This window comes from Lissotriton vulgaris, chromosome 5 (assembly GCF_964263255.1).
Source record: "Lissotriton vulgaris chromosome 5, aLisVul1.2, whole genome shotgun sequence".
NCBI lineage: Eukaryota > Metazoa > Chordata > Amphibia > Caudata > Salamandridae > Lissotriton > Lissotriton vulgaris.
The window spans coordinates 995806039-995833133 of record NC_141693.1 but is presented as its reverse complement, the minus strand read 5'-3'; the positions used below and the strand labels follow the sequence as shown (position 1 = coordinate 995833133).

Genomic DNA, 27095 nt, shown 5'->3' with positions numbered 1-27095 from the left:
TGCTGCTTACATATGGGATACTGTTCCCTTGGTGCCCATCAGTTTGGACATCAGGTTCTTAAAAATTGTCCTAATCCTTTTCTAACTCTCGGGTCAAGGCCCAATGTGAAAGTTTAACCTTTCTTATTCATTGTGCCGGAATGCCATTTTGCACTGTGAAAGGGACTTAACCCCCTCTTCCTGAAACAGGCGTGCAATTATTCTACAACATTTCTGAAATGGGCTTTCCTTAAGGGCTAAGATGCACTAGATATTAAAATGAATCAGTGGACCCGGGGAGGGAAAGGATGTGAGACATCTTTGTGTGGTGTCAGCAGTGATGTTCAAAGAACCATTTAAAAAACAAAACTTTATTTAGCAGTTTTGTGAAAGACAACATAGAGCAAAGCACTGAGCTGGAATAGCAGGGCATCTTGGTTACATACATACAAAACATCTTCATTAACCATCATTGAAGCATAGTAGTAGTCTCGTGATAGCACATCCAGCATTGTTAACATCTTAAAGGCCCAATTTAGTTGTTACTGCTAAAGCCCCCTGCACCAGCCCGTCGGCAACCCTCTACCTGGGAATGTAGCGGGCCTGGAAGCTCGCATTGTGTGGTAGGCATGGTAAGATTCTAGACAAACCCCAATAAAGAACAGGCGCTTATCCCCCTCCTGTCAGCACCAGGCCTTGTTCCCACAGTGACGGGTGGTCCCGTTGCTGTGCCGCCAGGTACTCCCTGAAGGGGCCCCAAATGTCTCTTGGTCTGGAGGCTGGGGGGGGCAGTGTCTGCATACTGCTCGCTCCTATTAGAGCAGGTCACCAAGCTTTGAAGCCAGCTCTGTCTCGTGGATGCCCTCCTTCCTCCCCAGTGTATTGCTACTTCTCTTTTGGCTAATAATAAGGCAATAGCATTTAACTTTAAGCGGGAGCTGTACAACATACCCCAAAAGTGCAATATCGGGAGTGGGTTGACCTGGACCTGAATAATCTTGCTCAATGTGTGGTGAATCTCCACTCAAAATGTGTGTATACGTGGGCACGTCCAGGCCAAATGCGCGAAATAAGCTAGAGGGGATTGACATCTCCGACAGTGGTGCGGCCTATTGGGATCTATCTTGTGTGCTCTGTCTGGGGTGACATACATGCGTAGCAGGAACTTGAAGTGGATCAGCCGGTGTTTGCTGTTTTTGGAGACAGTTTTGGTCTCCTGACAACATGCCGTCCATTGTTCATCAGATATCTGTTTGCCTAGATCTGCCTCCCATGCACTCCGCACCCTGCTATCTTCCACCGGGATCAACTCTACACATGTTTCATAAAGTTGCGAAAACAAGTGAACTCCCCTGCTACTACCTATAGTCATTGTAAGTGGCGGGAAATATGGAGGCTCCCGCGGGAAGTCGGGGAATCTGGCCCGAAGGGCCGAACAAAGCCTGGCAAGGACAAACCTATCCATGAACGTGGCATCTGGAAAAATGGACGTGTCTTCAGCATCGAATATATGGCCCGCAGGGAAAAAATCTCCCAGCTTGGTAATTTGAACTTCTCGCAGGTCTTCTGTAAAATCTTTTCCCCAGTTATCGGCAGTAGCTTTGCGTTGGGGAGTGGCATGTCTGAGGAATACACCATTTGGGTGTTCGTGAGTTGCCTCAACTGGGCCCATGCCCAGCTAGTTGTGGAGACCAGCTGGATATCTGTGCAGTCTCGTGGGACACCGACAGGCAGCACTGTGGCCAGCATGTCTGGAAGGCAAAGTCAGATTCCAGCTTCAGAAAGGTAATCCTGGTGTCCGGGTGATACCAGGCTTGCGCAAAGCTGCACTGCGCCACCAGGTAGTATAGCCATAAATCAGGTACGCCGTATCCACCCCTGGCGCATGGACGTGTCATGACTTGCCACCTAACTCTGGGTGTCCTAGCGCCCCAAACCAGTCTGATCAACTGGGTACGAAGTGCGCTAAAAAATTTATTTGTAAGGGGAATTGGGATATTGAGAAATAAATATAAGAACTTTGGTAGGATTATCATTTTAATGAGGGCTACTCGTCCCGCCATGGAAAGTGGGAGTTTCAGCTAAAGATCAATTTGTGTCTCAAGTTTGGAAATAGCCCCGCCATAATTGTGACAAATGATTTGGTCCACCTCTAAGTGTATGTGCACCCACAGATACTTCCCTGAGTCTGAGCATCACTCCAGTGGAAATTCCATTGCCCAGTACTCTTCGTGAGAGGAAAGATAACCGATTTATGCCATTTAATCCCCAGCCCAGAATGTGTACCAAAGCACAGAACTTCTCTTATAAGGGGCTCTAAATTAGTCTGGAGGTCATGGACATAAAGGATTGTATCGTCCACATAAAGGGAGACCAGCAGTGGTCCCGTACGGAATCGCAGGGCTCTGTGTAGATGTTTCTCCTGGAAGTGCCTCACTAGTGGGTCCATTGCCAGTATGAACAACAGGGGAGACAACGGGCACCCCTTTCTGGTACCCCGGGACAGGGAAAAGATTGCCATTGAGTCCGAGTCTGGCAGTGGGCTGGCTACATAATAAGGCTGTGGTAGCCACAAAGCCCTGCGACATACCCATTTGCTGCATTACAGACAGAAAAAAGGGCCATTCCAGAGAGTCGAAGGCCTTCTCTGTGTCTAGCAGGATGGCAGCTGCAGGGGTGTCCAGATCTATTCTATGTATGGTGTTAAACAGGGTACGGAGGTTCAATGCCGTGGAGCGATGGGGTATAAAACCCGACTGAGCCGGAGAGACTATGGATTCCATCAGGAGCGAGAGACGGCATGCTAATGCCTTGGCCAGGATTTTATAGTCTAAATTGAGGAGGGATAGGGGACGACAAGAGCCACACAACAACGGGTCCTTCCCAGGTTTGGGAAGTAATATAATCACCGCCTTGCGAAGCGTAGGCGGGAGGACCTGTTTTTACAAAGCTTCAGCATACATATCCAACAGATGAGGGATCAAGAGCTCCTTGTATGCCTTGTAAGATTCCCCAGTGAACCCATCCAGCTCGGGCAGTCGAGGGATTCAAGGAGGTGATGGCTTCATCTATGCTCTCTGCAGTGATGGGGATCGCCAAGAAGTCTTGCATAAACTTCTCTAGATAGACAAGCGCTACTTCTGCTGAATAGGCCTCTTGAGCAGAACGGTCCTGCCCCAACCTGGTGGAGTATAGCGTCTTAAAATAAGTGAGAAATTCTTGCTGTATGCCCACGGGGTTCATTGATGTGGTGTCCCACCTGTGACTGCAGCTCAGTGATGTAGGTTTTCGTGTAAGGGGGTCTAACCATTTGTGCCAGGATCCTACCAGGGCGGTCCCCTTCTCCATATATCCTAGCATTGTGGTATTTCCCCATGTATAGAATTTCCCTCTCTGCCATTTCCGTTTATTCCAGAAGTAAAGCTACCCTCTTCTCGCCATAGGTAGGGTCTGTGGCCGCCATCTTTACAGCGTCTAGGGCACCAATCTCGCCCTCCACACATGTCGGAGTACCACGAATGTCACGTAGTACTCGAGAACCTTTGGCCATGCACACACCCCTAATGTAAGCCTTCAAGCCCTCCCACAATACTGCCTCCGTGTCCACCAACCCAGTATTGAGTGTAAAGTATTCTTCAATTGCGTCCTGGACCTCTTTCCTAAAAACCTCATCTTCTAGTGCCCGGTGGGGGAACCTCCACTGCCTCTCAAAATCTCCAGGGCGAGCGATCATCAGGGAGAGTAGCACTGGGTAGTTGTCCGAGTATGTTCTGGGTAGCGTTTGAATTTTACGGAACCATCTAGAAATGTCCGGAGTAGCCAACCAATAATCCAGTCTGGTCCAGGTGCCATGGGAATGGGTGTAGGTGGTGTGGCTCGGGTCTAGAGTCCGGCCAATGTCTAGGAGTGAGAAGTGTTCAATTATAGAGTGCAGAGCCTTACGCGCTAGGGGCTTGGGATCTAGGGCCCTAGAGGTACTGTCAGTGGGCGCGTGCAATGCAATATTGAAGTCACCCCTTAAAAGAAGGGGTATGGGGCCAAGCTGTAGCAATTTGGATAACAGTCTATCATAAAAATCAGGGGAATCAGTATTCGGGCCATATATACATACCAATGTAATTCTGTGACTTAGCAGCATACCCACCACTATTACAAACCTGCCTTGGTGGTCATAGATGACAGAGTGACACTTAAAAGAGAGTCTCTTGTGTATAAGGATGGCTGTGCCTCTGGCATAATTGCTAAAGTTCGCAGAAAATCTATTCAGACCCCAGGAGGCAGCGAATCAGGACTGATCACTGGTGGGAAGGTGTGTCTCCTGTAAAAAGGCCACATCTACCCTGTGCCTGAGCAAATAATGAACAATCTGATGTTTTTTCCGGGTATCATTTAGGCCTCGGACATTCCATGTCGCTAATATGACACTCAATGGGCCTGAATTATAACCTAACTGTGCCATACAAAGAAAGAAAAACTTCCGACCAAAAGTAACCAAGCACAATACCCAAAAAGTCTGGACACAAACATAGGAATTACAGCAGCAGTGCAATGCAATACGAACAGTACCCCTCCCCCCTCCCCCCTCCCCCCACCCAGCCTTTCCACCCATCCAGAGAGGCAATACCAACATTCCAAGAACTTGTAATAGCACCCATGATCTTACAAAAATAACCAACAATAAAACCGATGCGGTACTGTCAAACATCACCATTACAATCCTTTAGGTGTTCACCAAGGTGCATCGCTCTCCATGGTCTAGCAACCCAACAAATAATATAATCAATGCAGGAAGTCCCGGTTCTTGACAGTAACATTCCAAATGCAAGGCACAGTATCAGGTATCGAGAGCCCTGCAGTCAGCCATGCCCAGAGTTTTAGAACAAATCCACCCTGGAGGTAGAGTCACTGTACGGCGGTGAAGCAGTGTCTGCTGGGCGCTTGCTGTTAAGTTTATTGTTGCTGCAGAATTCCTGCGCTTCTGTAGTATTTTAAAAAATACGAACATGACCATTCACCTCCACTCTCAGCCTGGCGGGATAAAGCATGCCATATTTCAACCTTAGATTTTTTAGCACAGCTTTAACCCCTAGGTATTTCCTCCTTGCGTCCTGGACCATGGTCGTAAAGTCTGGATATAGTAACAGCCTGGAGCCCTGCCAGGAGAGTTTGCCGCATTCACGAGCCAGCCGCAGTGCAGTGTCCCTATCGCGAAAGTTCATTATTCGCGTGATGATGGGCCTGGGTGGGCATCCCGGGTTGGGGTGGGGGCCAAGAGACCTGTGGGCGCGCGCCACACAAAGCCAGGAGTAAAGGCTTCTTTCCCAAACAGGTCAGTGAGGATCGTCTCCACTAGATTATCCATGCGCCCTGAAACTGTGGACTCCGGCACACCCACCAGGCGGACATTGATGTAACGACTTCCCACCTCCAAATCTTCGTTCTTTGTAGCAACCTCCTTTAGGATCTGTTCCATGCGGTCTATTTTCTTCAATGCTTGCACCATTCCATCCTCTAGGTCCAATGTGCGGGACTCGATGACATCCAGTCGGCGATCGTGCACTTGGAGTGTCACGCCAAGATCTTCTATGTGCTCAGGCCCGGACTGGCCATAGCTGGCACCGGGCAATCCCCCGGTGCGCCGCACAGGTGGGGGCCGGTTTTGAGTCCCTGGGGGCCGATTTTGTTACAAGGCCGTTTTTGCAGCATAGCTGCAAAATCGGCCCTGTAATAAAATCGGCCGAAAACCGGCCCTAGCAAAGTGCTCAGCGGCACCTACAACCCCCCCGAGTGGGGAGGGGTGGCCCCGGCCGAGCACTTTGCCAGGGCCAGTTTTGGTTCCCAGTCCGGCCCTGTATGTGCTTGTCTAATGAGTCGAAGCGAACATCCAGAGCCTTGAACCCCGCTCCCATTTCCAACAGCAGCGGGTGCAAGTGGTTTCGGTCGTCCACCGGAACAGTAGGAGGGTGTCCACAGTCCGCCATGTCGCCTAATTGGTCTCTAGAAGATTTCCCTAGTTTCTCAAAGGGGAGGACGCGCTGTTTAGGGTCTCTGCGGCCCACTCCGCAGCCACTAAGGCTGGTGTACTTGTGAAGATTGGCGATAACTTAGTATGATAAGCAGACTGTGATATAATGCCAGAGCAGCCTACCCCAGATGTTGCAAGACAGAGTCTCTCCGCCACCGCTGGAGGCATGCCGCAGTCGCGACCAGTCCCAGAGCCTCGCCGGCTGGGCCCTATTCTGGACCCGGCCCACACTCCCACAACTGTGCAGGCCGCAAATGGAGCGTTCACCTTACCGCAATATGTGGTGGTCGAGGAGGTATAAGTGTAGGCTGGTGGTCTCCCCTGCAACCACAGGCTCCAAGTAGGCAAAGGTGGCCCGAGGCGTGATCATGCCACCCAGCCCAGTGGGCGACTTCCCCAGCGAGCAGGAGCTCCAGGTACAGGGGGGAGGAGGAGGTGCTGCGTGTAATCCCAAGCGCTGGGGCCCAGCGCTGTTTCTTGTGACCCCAGAAGCGTCACATGCAGGTGGAAACAGGGCCCAGCTTGGAGCCCTGTATTCCGCGTGTAGTGGGGCCGCCGCTGTGTGATGGCAGCACTCACGGGCCGGGGCAGTTGAGAGCCCGGCCTGTAGGACCTGTCAAGCCCTCCGCTCCCTCTGTTCGCCACTGTTGGGTGCCGCAGGCCCCAGGTGCGCAGCGGTGCGTTCAGCCTTACCGCACCGTCCTCCTGTCCCCAGCCAGCCGCGTCTTCACTACTTCACGGCCTCCTCCCCCAACAGGATCCGTACAGTCGACATCTTGCCCCGAACGCTCCGGACAGATTCCGCTTCGACCGTCGTTTTTGCACCTCCGCCCGGGCTTTCCGCATCCCGCAGAGGTGAACAGTGCCACCTGTAGGGTTGCATATCAATTTTCAGGTGTTTTTTGGCCTTATGGATGTCAGAGATAATGGTGTTTGGGTGCTAGATCCAGGAGAGCTTCAGCACCGTATGGCCATCCCATACACGGCGTAGCTACGCCTCCATGTTCAAAGAACAATTGGAGGGTAGAAGAGTCTTTGTTTCCTAGGCAGCCAGACCCTCACATATCCTTCGAGAGCTGTGCACTGAAAGGATTCCTAAAGACTCACTTCAGCCATTCTACCTGCTTTCTCAGCAGTCACTGTATATCAGGGTCGCTGCTTCTCAGCCACAGGGAGCTGTGTAGGCCCCACCAATTAGCGGTTGTTAGGGATCACTTGTCCCAGTCTAAACCATATACTCTTACTCTTCTAGTCTCCCCTGAATGTAGTGATTATTGCTTGGAGTCACTGCTGAGCAATATCCATCACAAGCTATTCTACTTTACATTAGAGGGCCTGTGCCTTCTTGTGGTTACTATCTTCGTAGTGAGCATCTGCAGGTCTAGCCTCTGTAACTCATTTCTCCAGCTCCACTGGTCAAATAGGTATAAACTTGATGACAATCTCATCTTATTGGAGCATGTGACTCCTGGTGTTGGGTCGATCAATTTCCAGTGATGTGGTGTTTGACTACTTCTACTTCTTCGGTATCAGAAGAGGAGCGAGAGGAGAGCGCATCTGCTCACACTGCTGCCATAGCTACATCTCCTTAAACACTTTAACATGTGGTCACAGAGATAAGACAATCCACATTTTAACATACTGGATGGAATTTGATATGATCTTTACATAAAATAAATCCTACCAAACTGTCATTAAATATTTTCCTCTACTCTGCATAATCCTCTATAGCCTCCATAAAAGTAATTTAGAACAATCACACAACACTGCTCAGAACATTGTTTGGCCAGTTTGGTTGCTTTGTGCCTAAACGCTTGTCATCCAAGAATGATTGAGAACCAGGAGGGTTTCAGCAACTGGTTAAGAATGACTAGAAAAACTCTGAAGCAGATTTAAGCGAGATTGGGATTAGGCTGTAGTGCAACGTATTGCCTTGTACACAGAACCCTCAGAGGCTCAGTTTTGAGGATAAAAGACACTTGGTTCAAGGGTGGGCCATTGGGGATTATCAGTAAAGATGAGGAGAAATAGTTATCAGAAAGTCTCTATTTGTATGAATTGTTAAGAGGGCGAATCACTTTATGACAGTTCTGCTAAAGTCAACGTTGGAAGAAATTCCGGAGAAGAGTACTCAGTAGATAATGGTGTAAGTAGCAGCATGCTTGCCTAGTTAAATTAGCAGAACAAGCTTGTTCTTGATTGTATTTTGTATATTGCAGCCAGGGCAGATTCCTGATGTTTAGAATGTTTTTTGGGGATTGATGAATGCTTGTATCCTTATGCTTACTACATTTTTGGTTTTAACAATCTAATGTACACTCCACTGCCCAGTTCCTGGTCCACAAGCATTAGTGTTCCAATTTTTTAAAAAGGGGATAGTTCTCAACCCAATTGTTATAGGCCTATCTCCCTAACTGATAATACTTGAAAATGTTTAGGTAGAGTCCTATACAACATGATTTTAGAGTGGTCTGAGGAAAATTGAATTTTAGATCCATCCATGTCAACTGGGCTTCTGAAGCAGGGTGGGCACAAACAAACAATGCCTTAATCTTAATCGAATTATGGGCGAATACACCATTGCGCGGGACTCTAAAATCGACTTGGCCTTTATGGTTTTGACTTCTGCTCGTTAACAGGTCAAAGCTCTGGTCTATCCTGATGACCTATAGATTGGATGAGCCCCTGGTGTATTTTTTGGCACACCTTGACAAAGACCTTAAAGACGGGGTGAGGATTGGATGCGGGGGTGAGGTCACTGAAGCCATTGATGTAGGTAGGGGGGTCAGACAGGGATGCGTTCTGACCCCCCTACTTTTTATTAACTAATCAATGGACTGAATAAAACACTAAAATCACTAACTCAAGACTTCCCAAAAATCAATGGAAAATCACTCCCCGTACTACTCTACATGGATGATGCAGTCCTTATGCGCAGCACTCCGAATTCTTTACGTACCCTAGTGCAGGGTCTTGTCAACCATATGAACATCCTGGACCTATGGACTAAAAAGTCTTTCATAATGTTGTGTGGTTCAAAGAAATGCCAACTTAGTTCCATATCTATGAATAACCAGAAGCTGATGAGCACTAGCACCTTTCCTTATCTCGGGGGTGGTCTTTGCTGAGAACGGCTCCTGGACGGAGCAAATGGCTCACTCCAGGAGCAAGTTCTCAAAGGCCTCCAAGTCAATTCTTAGTCTTCCACGCCCAAAGAGAACAGGAGCCATTTTAGCCATTTAAAAAAAATGTAAGTCCGAACAGACCACGCTCGGAACCTCTGCATAACCCTCGACTCCTCCCTCTCCATGAACTGCCCGATCAACGCCGTCGCGTCCACCAGTTTCAACTGCCTCCGCGTCCTTGGCAAAGACCTTCAAATGAATCCCACCCGACTGCAGAAAGACCATCACCCATGCACTCATAACCAGCAGACTAGACTATGGCATCGCCCTCTACATCGGAATCAACAAAACTCTTGTACACAAACTCCAAACCATCCAGAACAACGCAGCGAGGCTCATTCTAGGGACACCATGTCACAAACATATGACCAAACACTTTATGGGCCTTCACTGGCTTCCCGTCAAGAAGAGGATCACCTTCAAACTCCTCATCCACGCCTAAAAATCCCTCAACAACATTGGACCCAAATACCTCAACGACCGAGTTGGTTTCCACGTACCCAAGAGGAACCTCTGCTCTGGTGACCTCGCCCTGGCAGAGGTACCCCGTATCCGCAGAAACAGAACCGATGGTAGAGCCTGCTCCTATATAGCAGCCAAATCCTGGAACAAGCTCTCGGTCAAAATCAGACGCTCTCAAACCCTCCACATGTTCAGGAAGGACCTCAAGACCTGGCTCTTCGACTGACCCGGAGCTGCCCCCCCCATCCCCCCAGCACCTTGAGACCCTCATGGGTGAGTAGAGCGCTCTATAAACCACTGATTGATTGATTTAATGTGTGCCAATAGCCACGTATGGCGCCGAGGTTTGGGGCTTTGCCAAGAGTACTTGCATCCAACAGGAAGAGAACAGATTTTCCAGGAAGTTATTAGGCGTCCTAATCTCCAATATACTTGCCATAGGGTATTTAACTTACATTTTATTGAATATTATATTAGGGCCCACCCTGCCCTTTTTTGGTTATCGGTTTGGAAAATCCGGCTGCATCCCTAACGAGACAGATTATCAGTGATTGTACAGGATGTGCGAAAGGGAAGGACATATCATGGCTGTCAGGGGTGCATCAGAGCCTATGCAGCGTCAACAAGGGAAGAATTTCTCAGATCCTAGTACAACAATGACTACAAACAAAAATGAGCTTAGGAGCACGCTCTACTCATTTTACAGAGCAGAAGGATAGAAAAGGAATAAAAAAAATACCTTGTCCATGGCTAAATGGCCATTGTAAATTCTGTACACCCGCTGGCTAATACCATTACCATGCCTATGAGCCATTGGGAGAGGAGCCTTTTGTTTCGTCTAAGTGCAGGCACCATTAATTTTGTATTAGGTTTTCCTCTTGGCCACCACTGCGACCTTGATCACATACCTTCTCTGTGTGATGGTCAGAGCGGCCAATCTATTTTACACTTTTTGTTTTTTTGTAAATATTATTTAAAATATATTAAGTGGCTTCGTATTTTAAAAAGCATATGCCCATCACCTTGGAAAATGCCTATTTGAGGCTACTTTCCCTGGATGATGAAGAGCTGGTCTTCCACATAGGCACTTTTCTGAGAATTGCAGTTCGAGCACGTCAAATGAGGTCTACTTCTTGAGCTTTTACATTATTTATTAATGAACTTTTACGAACTTAAAGATAATTGTATATTGTATGCTGCGAATGGGTTTTTATGACTTACTTATTTGGATATTTTTAACCTGCATGTTGTTGTGTCTTTGTGCTTTTATGGATACGATGTTATCCGAATAAAGTGTTTTTTTTAACTTTTGAACCTACTACGTTTTCCTAGTCTTGCATGTAAAGAGAGATATGTAAAATAATGATTAAAAAAAACCTTTTTTGTAATCCGGCTTATGTAACTAAATATACCTTACCAATTTCAGGATGGGTAGTTCGCCCCTCTTGTGCTAAGCAGGAGCATGAGAAAGTAATTAGAATTTGAACATTATCTCAATCAATCTAATAAATGCCCAGAGAGGTTAAAAGCTCACCTAGAAAAGAATGCAAGGAGTTTGCTGTGAACCAAGATAAAGGCATGCATAACTTCTTCACCTCCACGCTCAGAACTGCCATTGATCTGCTGGACAACTTGGCGTTCTAAAATTTCAATACACTGCTCACACAGCTGCGGATGAATCAGTCGCTCTACTGCCTACAAGAAAAGCACAGATAAAACAGCTAAAAATTCTGAATGTCTAACAAGGATCACAAGCTGGTTGTTACATGGTACAAGGAGAGCCACAGTATAATGCAATTGTATTGAGTTTATTAAGCCTATGCACAATCAAGAGCAGTGAGGGATACTTGTCAAAGGGTCTCAGTTGGTCTTTTCAATGACCAACTAAATAGGACACATTCATGATGTAACATTTGACATATAACAGAGGAAAAATGCCTTCATATGATAAATAATCTATGGTGAAAATTATGCAGCTTTACGTTTAGAAGTGAAGATTAAAGTTTTAACCACTCAAATTTTACAAGCCAATTGTTAATTTTATTCATTCTAATGTATGTTTGGGAAAAGTTCAGTGAATAAGGACTATAAAAGAAGGAAGGAAGGGAGGAAGGCAGGCAAACAAACAGACAGACAGACATACACACGTTACCATCCATGTAGTGACAATGTGTGGATACCCGCCTTGTGGTGACTAACTTTTCCCAATGTTTTTAAGATGCACTAACTGCAGAAAAATGTTAAGAAAAAAGCATTCTACAGGATCCTGCTTCATAAAAGGCACATATAGCTAAATTTAAGTGCGCGCACAGAAACATCATTATGGGAACTTGAACATGTGTTACTATCCTTGTGAGAACTTGTTCCAAAATGATTTATTGTGATTGAATACATTCATGAACAAATGGCTAAATATTTTATTTCAATACCGTACTTAAATATATGATAGGTTATTCATTTATGAATACCTGCTTGTGTCCAGGCACACTTAAGATGGCTTTTAATGATTATGCATTTGACACTAGAAAAATGTAGCAGTGCATAATTAGACTTACTACAAGTGTAGCGCTGAGCAAAAATATAAACACTCTTGATGAAACCCAGGCCCCCAGTAGTCAATTTTTACAAAAGTTGTAAAAATTGACACAGATGTTCCTGAAGTCATTTTATATCATTTAGAAAATATTGCCTTATGGGGACCTGGGTTCAGGTCACCACTGTGCAATCAAGGCCCCACAAGGATAGTCAGTCAGTCTCTCTCTTCTTCTCCCTCTCTCTCTCTCCCTTCGTCATTCAGAAAGACCTCATTACTGCAAACAAGCCCAAGCCCAAAATGCTATGTGTCAACTAATTTTCAAGATGTCGAAAGACTTCAGCCACACTAAACTTGGGCTAGGTGTGTGTGGGGGAGATTGTACTATAGTGTTCCTAGTGTACTCTCAAACCTAACACCAAAATCCAGTTGAGGCAGGCCCTGTACCCACAACAAACTCATAGGCAGATGTCTGGTAGGAAGCACCATGGTCCTCCAGCAGTCAATACATAAGAAGGGACTTGGCATCCTGTTCTCTCACTTTCAAGTGTGCCGCGATAGTTAAATGTGGCTCAACAGACCTGTGAAGCAGAATTTGACACTCTAGTATGAAATAGGATTCCCACAGTCCCCACCATGTAATTTCTGTGGATTTCAGAGAAGTCATCTCTGCCCATTCAGATCAAATTATTTTTCTGTTCCTGGGAGGCATTTTACACCTATTTAAGGCTGACCGCAGGCTGAGAGTTGGCAGAGAATTATGCTAATTAGCCGGAAGGGTAAGGCAGGTAGGGGGAACAGCCATGACAACGCGGGGATTACCCCGTAATGCCATTACAACGCAGGGATTACAAAGAAAGTCGTTACAACGACTTTCGCTGGAGGGCGCTGTTGGATAGGGAATAGTTTAATTTTCTATCCAACACCTTCCCTACTTTCAACGTGGGCTGTAGTTGGAATAGAAAATTTAACTATTCCACAATCCAGCGCCCTCCAGCAAAAGTCGTTGTAACGACTTTCGTTGTAATAGCATGCGGGGTAAAAGCCTGCGTTGTAACGTCATACAACCGGCAGGTAGATGCTAGCTTTATAATAGGTACTTTTCTTTAAGTTTTATTAAACATTCAACATCACAATTGCATAACCATTAAAAATAATTGTTTAGATATTTTTATTAGAATCTGCAGGCAAGCACATTTTAAGAACAGAAATCAGGACTGTCAGATTCTTCACGACCCCTCTATAGGGGCATTATCACGGTTTGAGTCTTTGTGTATGTGTTTTAAAGTCTTTGTATGTATGTTAGAAATAGGGTTGGGTGGAATTTCAATTAAGCCGGACTAATCGGAGTAATATGGCAATTCCACGTTACTCTTTGACGCAGAATTACTGATAATTCTGAGATGTCTCTTATTCGTGTAATGTGGGGCAACTAATCCTACCGAGATTATAGTTAGCAAGAGCAAGTAGACGCCCGCTAATCATGCCCGCTGCATTTAGCACTATTTTTTAGAGCAAAAATGCATATTTGCAGCCTCTTTGGATGTGAGGGTGCATTTTACATTAAGGAAAGGGTGCTGAATTCTGGGAATAAGTTGAGAAAAAATCCTACCCCAAGGCGCTCGCTAAATCATATTCTGCTGCATTTAGCACTAATTCTTAGTGCACACATGCATCCTCACATCCATTGTGGATGTGAGGGGCATTTTTGCTTTAAGAAATAGCGCTAAACGCAGAATTACTCTTATCGCGCATTTACCCGCAATCTTGTAGTTCTTAGGTAATTCCACATGAATTATGAGAGTTATGCCCACTCCTAATCAAGAGTGTCACATATGCAGTTAGACAAACACCCCAAGAGAAAAAGTGGTTGTGTTACCTCAACCACAAAACTCTGGTCCTCCTCCCTCAAGCGGCTGTATGTTAGTAGTAAGTTCTGGAAGAGAGACCACACTCGCTCACGTTGCTCTGTATCAGTAGGTCGCAGCCTACAAGGGAGAGGAAGAGAAAAATATATAACAATGTAGTGAATACATTACAAAATAAAGTAAACATGCTGTAGTGATTGAAGAACACCCCTTAACATTCAGCAAGTCAAAATAAAAACTATGCATCTCCTGAACAAAATATTCTACCAGTTATTTTTACAGATCATAATCAATGTATGCTATTTGAGTTCTATTTTCCACATGGGCAGAATTATTTTAGGATTGTGGTTATCACATGGGTGTCTTTCTTTTTCCTAAAATGGAGCTATAACTCAAATTTTAAAAAAGACTCTAATTTCAAGTTTGTGTTTAGGTCTTTAAAACTTAAAAATGATGGAAATACGTTTTTATCACCATGCTGTTGCCAACCCCTCTACAACAGAGTGGGTAGAGTGAAACCATAGTATAGGAAAATGTAACTTACCCTGTAAGCATCTGTTTATAGTGTGTAGTGCTGTAGAATCAAATGCTGTGCATACTCCTCCCATCTAGTGTTGGGCTCAGACATTACAATTTGATTTTCTTCAGGGTGACTCCTTCCTTTGTCCAGAAATGTACATAGGCATCGACTCCACCCTTGGTTATTTGTTCAGCAGGTGAAAGGTGAAGTGGAGTGTAGAGAATACTAGATATGTGTTCTACACATTCTTGGTCAATAATAAGCACACATTTAATGGGGACAAACAAGTGCTACCACAGCTCGATTCTGGAGAGATGGATGGATGCATGTGAATCTGCAGCAATACACACTACAAAACAGAGGCTGACAGGGTAAATAACATTTTCAGTTCACAGCATGTGTGTTTGTAGATACACATGCTTTGCATCGACTGTGATGTCCTCCTTGTGGTGGCCAATGGGCAGATAATGCAGATGTTTGAAACAAATTTCTTAATACCATCTAGCCAACCACAGCTATCTGACGAATGAATAGGTCAACACAGTAATGTTTTGGTGAAAGTGTGTGGCGTTGACCAAGTAGCTGATTTACAAATACCTGCTAAAGGAATGTTACCCTAGAAAGCCATGCTGGCTCCTTTTTTACTTGTAGAGGGTGCCCTCTAAGTATGTGGAGTACACATTTAGCCTTTCATTTCAAGTTTGGATGCGTATAGCAATCCAGTTAGCAAGACTGATTTGGTAATAGATGGACCTTTAAAAGGTTTAGCAAAGACCACAAAAAGTTGATTAGTCTTTCAAACAGATCTAGTCCTATCAAAATAACACAAGTGCCCATTTAAGATCTAAGGAGTGTAATGTTCTTTCTGTTGCAGAATCAGGATGTGAAAATAACACAAAAAGCCCACCTGTCCGATTCATATGAAATGGTGATCCTACTGTAGGTAAGAATTTGGGGTATATGACTACTCTATTTCTGTAAACTTGTTAGACTGACTATGATAGGAGGAGCTTGCAGTCACTGATGCGCTTGAGCTACCAAATGCACCTTGCTACCAGAAAAGGCACTTTCCATGAAAGAAACTGCAAGTTAAGTGGTTCGTTCATAAGCTTTGTGAGAAACACATTAAGGTTCCCAGCTGGTGTTGATGGCATTCTTGAGGGGAATAACTCTTTTGTTTATCCATGAACAATTTAATACTGGGAATCAAAAAAAGGGATGCGCCTTCCCCATTATGGATGTATGTACTACAGGCGCTAAATAAAGTCGCATAGATGTATATGTTAGACCTGCCTTGTGAAAGTGATGTAGGTATGAAATGATTTCTTGAATTGAAAACTTAAAGGGGTAAAATGCTTAGAATTGGAAAAATCTTTTCCACTTGGTTGCATAACATTCAATCATAGTAGGGCTACATGCCTCACTCAAGACTGCCATACTCTCCAGTGAGAGGCGTAAATATCCAAATTCTAAGACCTCAAGAGCCAGATGGCAAGGTTGTGCTGCCTAGGATTCAGGTGTTTGATTCAACCTTATTTCTGCCTGAGAAGGTCGGGCCTGACTGGGAGCACATTATGTGGGAAGATGGACATCTCCAACTGCACGGAGTAGCAGGATTGTCTGTTCCAAGTTGTTGCCACCAGAATGAGAGTCAAAGAGATCTGCCTCATTTTCCAGACCACGTATTGAAGGAGTGTAGAGGTGGAAAAGCACAGGCAAATATCCCTAACAAGTTCATCCATAATGCATTGCCTGTGGAATGTGGGTGTGGGTACATAGAGGTTAAGCTTTGGCATTTTGTGTTCCCTGGGGAGGCAAATAAGTTGGCAACTGGTAAAGCACCTATAGATGCTTAGAGTGGATACAGTTACCACTCTTGGATTTGCTGATGCGTCCTGCTGAGAGGTTCAAAGAATTGTTGTTGGAGGTGTTCTGTGAGAAAATGTACATCTTGAATAAATGCCCAATACCAAAGTTGTACCACCTTGTTTTGGAGCCTAGAGTAGAAAGCTCTGAGGGCCAGAATAATGGGCATGAGTTTCAGGTAATTGGTGTGAGGCACCTGTGAAGCGGGTTTCAAATGACCCGAACAGTCATATGGTCCAGATGTGCAGCTACCCCCAGGAGTGATGCATCAGTAATAATGGACAAATGCAGTAGAGGGTCTACAAAAGCCACATCAAGAAACAGATGGTAGTTGTTTCACCACTGAAGAGTACACTGAGTGCTAAATTTTATCAACACGTTCTCTTCCCATTGACCCCCACTGGTGACTATTGATTAGTGACACACTGCTGAAGTGTGCGCATGTGAAATCTGGTGTGTGGAACAGTCGATATACAAGAGCTGATCATACCTAAGAGTTTCATTACTGTTAATGGGCAAAAAAGAGGCAGTAGCTGTTGGAATACCAGCACCCTCTCCTGACTGGGTTATGCCTTCCCCTTGACGACATTTAGAATTGATTCTAGGAAGGGTTGGGTGGGTCTGGTGAGGTTGGGGATGGGACTTTTGGGAATTTACTGTGAGGTCTAGGCTGTGAACCAGGTCTAGAGCTGTGTCTGAGTTAGACACTGCTGCCTGTTGCTGCTTCTGATCAACCAATCATCAAGGCATGGGAATATGTGAATGCCTGCTCTCGGTAGAGGAGTATTCATGACAGCCAAAAGCTTTGTGACGGCTGTCAGAGCTGTGGTGACCCTGAAAGCTATACTGTGAACTGGTAATGTAGTCCACTTAATAAAAACCATAGCTATGTGTGATGAGCATGGTGGGTATGGTTGTGGAAGCATACACCCTTGAGATCTAATGCAGTCAAGATGTCCTCCTGATGGAAAAGTAGGATGACAGCCTGCAGTCATCATATTAAATGCTCTGACCGTATGTACTTTATTGGGTGCCCTCAGATCTAGTATGGGGCATAATAAGCCACCTTCCTCTAAAATGAGTAAGTATGGTGAGTAAACTCCCTCTTCGCATGAGGGTGGGGCACTGGCAGTTTGGTGACCATTTTGCGGAGTGCATCTTCTTTTAAGAGACAGCGGTGGTCTTGATTGAGGCTGTGACGGAGTCGTTGTATGTTCGGTGGGGTGGTATGGAATCCTAAGCAGTAGCCCTGACGAACCGCATCTAATCCCACTGGTATGAGGCAATTTCCATCCTGCTAAGGTGGAAATCTGTTATTCTATGCCAATAATTGTTTGATGATCAGGAGTGATGGATGGGGAGTCAGCACCTGGAGGAGAGGAATCCATTTCCAGAGTCACTTTTGTTGCCGTTACACTTATTCCCTGTTTAGCCTCCATGTGAGTAACGCCTGCCTGTCTGGGTCTCATAATTGACTGTTGCTGTCACAGGTAAGATTTCACTTGAGATAGTTGCCTCTTGCCTTATACCTACAAAAGGAGCCCGTTGGTGTTGCTGACTGTAGTGCACCTGTGGAATTTCTTTATCCTCTCTAACATCTCATTCTCTTGGGGGCCAAAGAGCTGCTCCCCATCAAACAGGATGTTAAGAAGGTGCTGTTGTACCTCAGGTTTAAAACCTGAGACTAAAAGCTATGCATTTTTGGGGAGAACACTAGTGTAAACACTGTGCGAGGCTGTGTCTGAAGCTTCTAGAGCACACATGGTGTTTGCTTTGGAAATGGTTCATTCCCTCTACAACTAGTTTTTCATACTTCTTCCCACAGACCTCAAGAAGGTGTTGTATATTGTACTAGGGCATCCATTTCCTCCTAATGATACTTGTTGTGTCTTGAGAGAAAACCTACAAAGTTGGCAATTTGACAGTGGGTAGTTGCCCCTACTATGACCCTTTTACCAGCAGAGTCAATAAGCTTGCTTTTTTTCATCTGCCTTAAATATCCTCTCTCCTCTAGGGGTAGCCATTTTAGCTCCAATATTTAAAGTTCTCCAGAGCAATCTTGAGCATTGGGAGAAACTTAACTGCACAATAATAGTTTGAGAGGACCTCTACTAAAGGACCTCTACTAAGAAGTCATTGAAACCCGGAATCATGTGCATTTAAACCTTATGATGACGACCCACTCTCTAAATAACTCCATGATATGCAGCAGTATCTTCAGTGGGAAATGGCGTTGTGGGATAGCGCTCAAGATCTGGCTTATTGTGTGGGTGAACCTAATAATGGTCTCACAGACTGGTTCCTGCCAACTTGAGGGGATCATATGGGTCTCTCTTCCCCATAATGGCTCTCAGGGTCAGAGGAAGAGTGAACTGTTCCCACTGAAGAATCTGGTGGAGTTGGATTGGGTGGAGAGTATGGGCATAATGAAGGTGGTAGCGTTGCTGGAGGTGAGTGTATGGTGAGTGTCTGGGTGTTGGAACGAATATTCTTGTCATGGATTTCCCCCACTTTTTGCCTTCAATCCTCTTGTTTTAGCAGACTTTGTTTTTTGAGGGCCTTAGGACTTTGCACATTTTACCACTGCTAACCAGTGATAAAGTGATTGTACTCTCTCCCTAAAACATGGTAACATTGTCTTACAGCCCATTGGCACATTTAATTTACTTTCCAGTCAAATGGAACTACATGTACTGAAGGCCTGTACACTAAATGCAGCACTCCTTGTGCCACCTACTTTAAATATGTCTCAGGCCTGCCATGGTAGCATTTGGGTGCAGTTTTAAACTGCCATTTTGACCTGGCAAGGTAACCTCTTGCCAGGCCCAAACCTGCCTTTTTTTAATGCATATGTCATCCCCATAGTAGGCCCTAAACAGTCCAGGAGGGTAGGGTGTGTTGTATTTAAAATGTTTTGCATGCACTTTTACATTTCCTGAAAATGAAAAACTCCTATGTTTTTCACTACCTCTCGCACAGGATAACATTGGGTTACCTTATTACATTTATTAAGTGATAACTTTCGATTGGGAGCAGGTAGGAATATAGGTATGTAGATTTATGAGTCTAAAGAATTTTTTCTTGTCACAACTATTTGATGCCTGCAGACTGTATCCTGGGTCACATGGCTGGTTGGAGCTGACCTTTGGTCTGTGTGTACTGTTCCGAGACAGGGACAGAAAGTGGGAATATGTGTTGACCGGATGGCTATCTCTTGACTTGATTTAGGAGGAGGAGCGGTCACATACCACACTTGCACATCACGAAGACTCTGCTTCCAGCGTACTCACCCAGACAAGCTGGGGCTAGAGCAGGGAGGCAGGCAGGAAATGCCATACACCTCTATAGTGGAAGAACGCTTGAAGCTTCTCACACTTCAAATGGCCACCAGGTAGAAAGAGTGGACCCTCTGACCCAACACTTCAGTACACTTCTGGATCTGTGGAAGACTCAGAAGAAGGAATGCTGTTCTGCTGCAAGAAGCACCACCATGCTGCCTGAGTGAGAACGACAGGACCTGCAACTTGAATCCAGGGCCACCAGAGTTTCTACTAGTTGGCTGGCCTCCTGAACAGGCTCTTGGGAACTGAAAAGACTAAACTATCTGAACCCCTGCACCTGGACTCCGCCTGCTGTGGGACTTACCACACTTCCCCTCATCCAAGTGGTGCCCCTCAAGTCCAGAATGCTTGGAAGTAGGGCTAAAGGTGCGCTGCCAGCCCAGTTGAGGTCTCTACCAGTACCGACACATCGCACTGTAAACCCAATACAGCCTCACAGTGCCTCATCAGTACCAACGCAGCTTGAAACAACCATGATGCAAGCCCGCAATGCATACTGACCCAGATCCCACAGCTCTTCATCGGAACAGACGCAGCCTCAAGGCAAGTCCATAACGCAGCCCTCGCAGCTCATGAAAACTGCTGCTGCACGACACATCCTTGATCCTTGATTCTCCTCAGAGCGATACTGCGTGACATACCGGTCAGCCTGAACTGGTGACTTTATCTCAGTCTAGCACAACCAGATAACCACAGTTGGCACTTTCTGCTTGTAAGCGCTATCTTAACTGACTGGATTTTTTGCATTTTTGTGTCAAATAATGTATTATCATTATTTTGTCTAGTTTTTTAAGTTGGTGTGGGATTTTTCTTATGATGTGTTTTCACTTTATTACTATTTGTGTGCTCCATAAATAATTTACATATTGCTTCCAATTTAAGCCAGACTGTTTTGGTGCTAAGCTACAAGAGGGTTGAGCCCACGTTAATTTGGGCTTTGCTTGTGTTTCACTCTGACAAGAATTCTGGTTTGCTCCTTGAAAAGTGTTTCACCCCCCTCAACCAGTACCCCAATGTCCTACATTGGGAATATAAGGCAATGGAGGAGGGCTTGTGGCCTGGTCCTTGCGCCTTATAGGCACTAGGGGCAGAAGTTCCTCATGGGACTAATTCTTCTTCAAATTTGAGTCTTTATTTCTTGAGGATTGGAGGCAAACTACTGAAAACTTCCTTAAAGGTGGCATGGCGGAAATGCTTCCAGTGTTGAGGTCGATAACAAGTCTTTTTTGACTAGCATCCAGTTCTTCCACTAGCCTTTCAATAATGGGTGCCTTGGATCCCTCTGATCTCAGCACCAAGGACCTGATAATGGGCCTACAGTTCTATTTTGGCATCAACTTCAATTCCAAAAGCAGAGCATTGTGTGTCTTTGTGGGCGAGATACTCAAGATATGGTAGTGTTCTATCACTTTCCTTGAGACACTGCTATACTCTAGAGCCCTGTCTCAGTGCCGGAGCAGTAATGCTGGCAGCCTTAGTTGTAGCCTTTGTTTGGCACCAAAGGAGTTGCATCGAGGCCCTCCCCCTCGGAGGCACTTCAAGACACAGTCTATGGACTGGGCATCGGCTGATGTGCCAACACTCTGGACTGTCCAGCCTCCTCTGGCTCAACATCAAGGGGGGGTTGTTTGCCGAAGATTTCCAGCGTCTCAGTGGATGACTGTTGTTAAATCTTTAGACAAACCCAACATCTTTCCCACCTGTACCTTACCATCATCTTGCACCGAAAAGTTCTTCAGGACTTGCAGGAGGCCTTGCTGTGCTTGGGGGAGAAACAGAGCTTATCAACACAGTGGCGATCAGCATAAGAGTCTTTGTCGTTCAACTGTAGGCAAAAATTAAAGGATTTTCGTTCCATCCCCATATGCCTGCCCGCATTCTCTGACCTTTTCTACTAGACATCAAGGAGATCAGGAAGGATACCACTGTGTCATTTTTCCTCTTTCTCGATTCGATAGTTTGCAGTCATTTGAGAAATAGCAACAGATTGTTCTCAGATTGTCGGTGTTGAAGTTATCGAACAGCTACGCTAAGGGAGGAGTAGATGCCCAATGCACACTGTGAACTAAGGAAGGGGTCACGTAGTATCCTGTGACTCAAATCTTCTTTGAAGAAAAACAACTTGTAATGTCCAAGTCCAGTACTGGATGGCCTATTGAGATATACATCACATGTGGAATTAATTACTTTAATCATCACATATACTTTTAGTTCATATTATTAAAATGTGTATCTATTAATGTAGTTCTCTGAGACTACAATTGGGAAAGGCTTCATATAAAAGAGCCATGCATTGTCTTATGACTTAATGCTACGTAATGAATAGCTTTGTTCCAACAAAGAGGCAACTGCAACAACAGGTCATCTGCAGCAGTATTACATAAAGCACCCTGTGACTTTCTGTATCCCTTTGGCACTTTGTTATTACAGAAGGGGCTGCAGAGGTCTGCATGGCCCTTATTGTAATACAGATTGTGTCAGTGCTGTCTGCTGTCCTAGTGGGGTTTGTCCTCATTTGCATGGGGAAACACTTTGCGTCTGTGCAGGTGCCGTTTTATGGACATTAGCAAGGAGGAAAAGAGGCATTTAGTGCACTCCATGAGGTTGCTATTCCAGAGTGGACATCCAGTCCTAAGAACCATTCTGACATCCCCCTGCAGGTGCAGTCACTCACTGCGTTTACCTGCAAGGGGATCTCTACCCCCTACCCCCCCCCCCCGTTCACCCCCGTTTGAGGAGCAGATTGATGGGCTGCTCCACCACCATCAGTAATAGCGCCCAATCTTCCGGTTTCGAACCAGCACACATAGTCAGAGCTCCATTGCTGTAATGGGGCATAGAGCCCAAGGATTTCAAAGTGGTCAGCAAATAGGATAGATGCGTTGGATGAGCACACTGAAGAACTTTGAGAAGACAATTTATGATTGACATTTTTGGTTGGCTAAGAAAGGCCACCGGCATCATCTCGTTGAATTTGACCCTCTTTATGACACCTTTGAACAACGTTTAAGATCAGGCGGACAGGAATGCTTTCAGAAACATGTTCTCCTCTTGAATTCCTCAGAATGTGTCCGCGTTTTTATTACTTTTGATGTTTTTTAGCCAATCACAGCAGATTAATATGGAATCTGTCTCCTATTTCCAGATTTATATCTACATACCTATACAAGAAGTGAATGTTTGTGCTCTTGCATGCTATATTACAGGCATGCCTCCCTTAGTATAAATAAACTGCTTCAGTATGCCACTGCGAGCAGAGGGGCCCCTGTGTCCGATAATTCTCCATGCTCAACAGCTTCCCCCCATGGACAGTTTTATTGCAAGCCGATAAAACGATTGATATCTATATGTGCCATCAAATGTCAGATCGCACTTTCTCACGTAGTATCAATTCTAAATAAGCTGTGATTTTCTTGTGAGAAAAGACTGATGTGATCTAATCATGGTAGGGATTTTGGCACGGAGGTAACAGTAATTTACATATATTAACCTTCCTATTTAGCACATCAGTGAATTGAAAAACATACATTTTCACAAAGAACTAAAACACCTTAAGTTACCTCAGTAAAAGCGGCTATGCTCTTCTATTGGTACCTTTGTTTTTTTTTGTTTTTTTATACAAAAACTTTTTTTTAGTTCGTGTTTCAAATTTGCAAAATATACCCTTCCGTTCTAGATAGAATACATAGCTTTTCAATATAGTTTTGCTGCCAATTTATGAAAACAGGAACCATTCAAGATTATACTTAATCTGTCTATTGGACAAGATTCTATTTTGTTGGATTCAAGAGAATGTTATCACTCACTCCCACCTCATCTTGTTAATTAACCCTCTCAGCGACCCCAGTGTTCTAAACTTGACAGCAGACAGATCCCGTCCTTTCAGGAACACTGAGTTCATCTTCAGTTCCCTTGAGTAGGTCTCCTATGCCATTGCGATGGATTGCTCAACACACTGCTACATTTATTAAATTGTCAAGGTTTGTGTTATTACTTTACTCACTGCTCATAAAAGTTTACTATTCAACTAAAATATTCTTACATTTAGGCAGAGTAAAAAAATATATTTGACGCCATACCAATAGTGTTATTTCAAGGATAAAGGACTGATGGAACATTGCCAAGGAAAACAAAGTCTCTGTTGCTATGAATGTAAAAAAAAACACCTGCACAGTTGTCTGGAGGACAAAAAACGAACACCCGTTGGAAAGATCCAGTATGTTTGGCCTTGGCAAGCTGGTGCGATGGTTGTTGTTGTTTTTTTTATTTTTTATTGCAAACAAATGCCATACAAATTAAAGGAAGAAAAAACAAGGTAGGAAAGACATGACATTCTGGATTTTTTTATCAGTAGCATGTGGCTTATGGCATCTCTAAATGTGTCAAACATTCTGTTGAAATAAAAACTAAATTACAACAATAACTATTGCATACAATTTCAACAGAGTGGGATGCTTTAGCAAAGTAAACTATTGGCACATCACACCTGGCACGGAAGTACAGCTGTGCAGGTCATCAGGCGAAATACTGTCACTCTCGGTGCAAAACAGCAAATGGCCAAAGTGGGCTGAAACATTACTCCATAGTGTATGTCATGGTGGGCTGAAGCAAAATGTGATTGACAGCTGAATAGACCAGTAGATGAAGAGGACTGGGCCAAAGACTATATATGTGTGTAAATATGTATGCACATTTTTATTTATAAGTGATTTGATTATGCTAGAGGCCAAAGGAATTCCCTCTGCCAATGAAGAAGTTGCAGATTTCCTATGACCCGCCTATCCTGTGCCCCAGCGATACCAAACCTGTCGGCCCCCTGTCAGGGCCCTGGAGTGGCTCATTTGTTGTCACATCAGGCAATTCAATCTGCACATTTACCGTCTCCCCGCCACCCAAGAAACAGTAGTCGAACCCCTCTGCCCCTCTTTTCAACCACCTGAAGAGCAACCAATGGCCACGTCCCTGCCCTACTCCCATCCCTCCAAAGTACTACTGATGACCTCATCCACCTCCTTCCCCTCCTGGTTATCAGAATCACACCTTATCACTCACTACACCCAGTTGGCCAAAGCACTCCCGGGCCCACAGCTGCCTGAAGCATTCCAGTCTGCAACTCTCTCTTCCTGGGAGACTACTTGGTTGTGTCGGGCAGAGAAGATGCAGCCCACAGTAGGAGTCACAACACCACTCTGGATTAGTGGGATGTCAGTATAAGAGAAATAGGAAAACGTCTTGAATGGTGTGTGCGTTTGCACACATGTTGCTCTGAAAAACTGCCTGTGTGTGTCTGTCACTCTGGAGTTGGGATGTCAGCATAAGTAAAGTAGAAAAAATGGTTTGGGTCTGTGTATGAGAGAGAGTGTGAGTGCAAGTGAGTTAGTGTGTGCTGCCTATCGTGGTAAAATGCAGACCTTGGCTCAATGGTGGCCATTCTTAACAAATAGTGGCCAAGCATGTTCGGATGGCCATTGCCCACCTCTGGTAAAATTTTGATCATTGCATAATGGTGGTCTTTCTTGGCAGCAACACACTGGTGGAAGAGGTCTTGGGTCAAGAGAGCAACCGTGATGACGTGAGTACATGATCCTTTACCAGAGGAATCGGTGGTGTAGTACTCACAAAACCAACTATGGTGTGCTATATACAATACCTATTCTCCCTACAGTATGTGACCACAGGGTATACTACCCTCCAGTGACCCATATGAGGTACCAGAGGTCTATTAAATTAGTAGCCATTTAATGTAACTATCCGTAAGGGTGAATGTCCTTAGTATGCATTGACCCTCTCACATATTGCCTGCATTTGCAGTGTTTTCACCTTGTTTGTATCTGCATCGAAGACACTGATACAGGCACCAGCTTCTGTTTCAACATGGCCTCACAGTACCTTTCTGTTTTTTTCTGTTTATACAGGTCAAACCAGGACCATGTTTGGACCATACTCGTGGTCCCCTGTTGAGACTAAATGTGTTTCTTAACATCAGCAGTACTTTCTTCTAAGAAAGCTATTACAGTAGTGTACCATGCATGTGTGTGGCAAAACTTGATTAAATAAATACCCAGTCACCCTTTCCCAAAAGGGTATTAATAGAGACATACTGATCCGGACGAAAGCCACCGGATTGGGATACATGGCAGAAACCAGTTGATCACCATTAGGGGTCAAGGAGTGATAGTAACCCCAACTAGCCCGTTTTCTCCAGTTTTTAACCTGGTCAGAAGGACCCATAAATAAATACTGATTTGCCCACCACCTAGGCAGTTTTAAAGATTACCTCATATGCATCTCACACCCTTTGCCCTTACAAAGTGCTCCCTTGTAAGGAAAGACGAAGCAGCATGCTCCAACCCTCATATGGTTGGGAAGACCTCTATGATGAAGCATGCCACTGGATACAATTTAGTGAGTGAGAGTTCCTTCTAGAAAAAAGTCGTTCCCCTATTTTCAGTGGACCAACCCTAGATGACTCAAGGTTGACTCATTCTTGATTGTGTCACTGTATATAATCAAGGAGAGTTACAACCTTCATTTCCCTCTTCCTTCACTCTCTTGATTTTAACAATCAGAAATCACAGTCAGATGCATAAAGCAAACAAATAAATCTAGTCCATTAGGTGTTTCAACATGTTGGTATAGATTCCTACTTTTATGAGATTCATAAGGATTCCCACGAATACTCTTGGAAATGGATCCCATTTGTAGATTTTCAGGAGTACTTCGAATGGGTTGAATTTACTCAGTCAGATTTTTTTTTAATTCAGTGTAGAGATGTATTCTGCTCTATTTACTTATAATATGGGAAAGCCCTTCTTTTCCCACATTGAAAAGGCAATTACTCCTGCCTTAAATGGGAGTAGTTTTAAGTGCATTTACAGGAGCAAGCTAGGTGCAGGGTGTTTGTTAATAACACAATAACGTAATGGTTTGAATATAAGCATTGTCTTTAGCTGGATTACCCCAAATACCCTCTTTCTTGCCTAAACTCTTTATTTACGGCAGTGAAAAAGCTGCCATACTGGCAGATTCTTGACATTTGCAAGTTCGATTTACATTCATAAAATTCACAAGTTCAGATTCTCTGAATCAGGATGGGGATTTGACTTCAAAAAATCCACAATCATCCTTGTTTTAGGAATTAAGGATGTGGAAGTTACGAACGCAAATTATTTTCTGCATGCCTATATGTGCAGAAAACAAAGGTTACATATAGCAATGCATATATACAGAAAATGTACTTCAGCCGGTTGAGGAAGTACAAGGGAGTACCAGGACTAGAAATCTGGGGCTAGTATGGATTTGTAGCTGCTCTCCAG

General features: G+C 44.7%; 1 protein-coding gene across 1 annotated transcript in view; it reads right to left on the bottom strand.

The window, feature by feature from the left end:
* HPS1 (HPS1 biogenesis of lysosomal organelles complex 3 subunit 1) overlaps positions 1-27095 on the bottom strand; it is a 434454-nt gene that overhangs the window by 187192 nt on the left and 220167 nt on the right. Inside the window, exons 6-7 of the mRNA XM_086922604.1 lie at positions 14064-14172; positions 11186-11346 (exon numbers count right to left, since the gene is read on the bottom strand). Of these exons, the coding sequence (XP_086778730.1) occupies positions 11186-11346; positions 14064-14172 (270 nt within the window). The remainder of the gene's footprint in view (positions 1-11185; positions 11347-14063; positions 14173-27095) is intronic.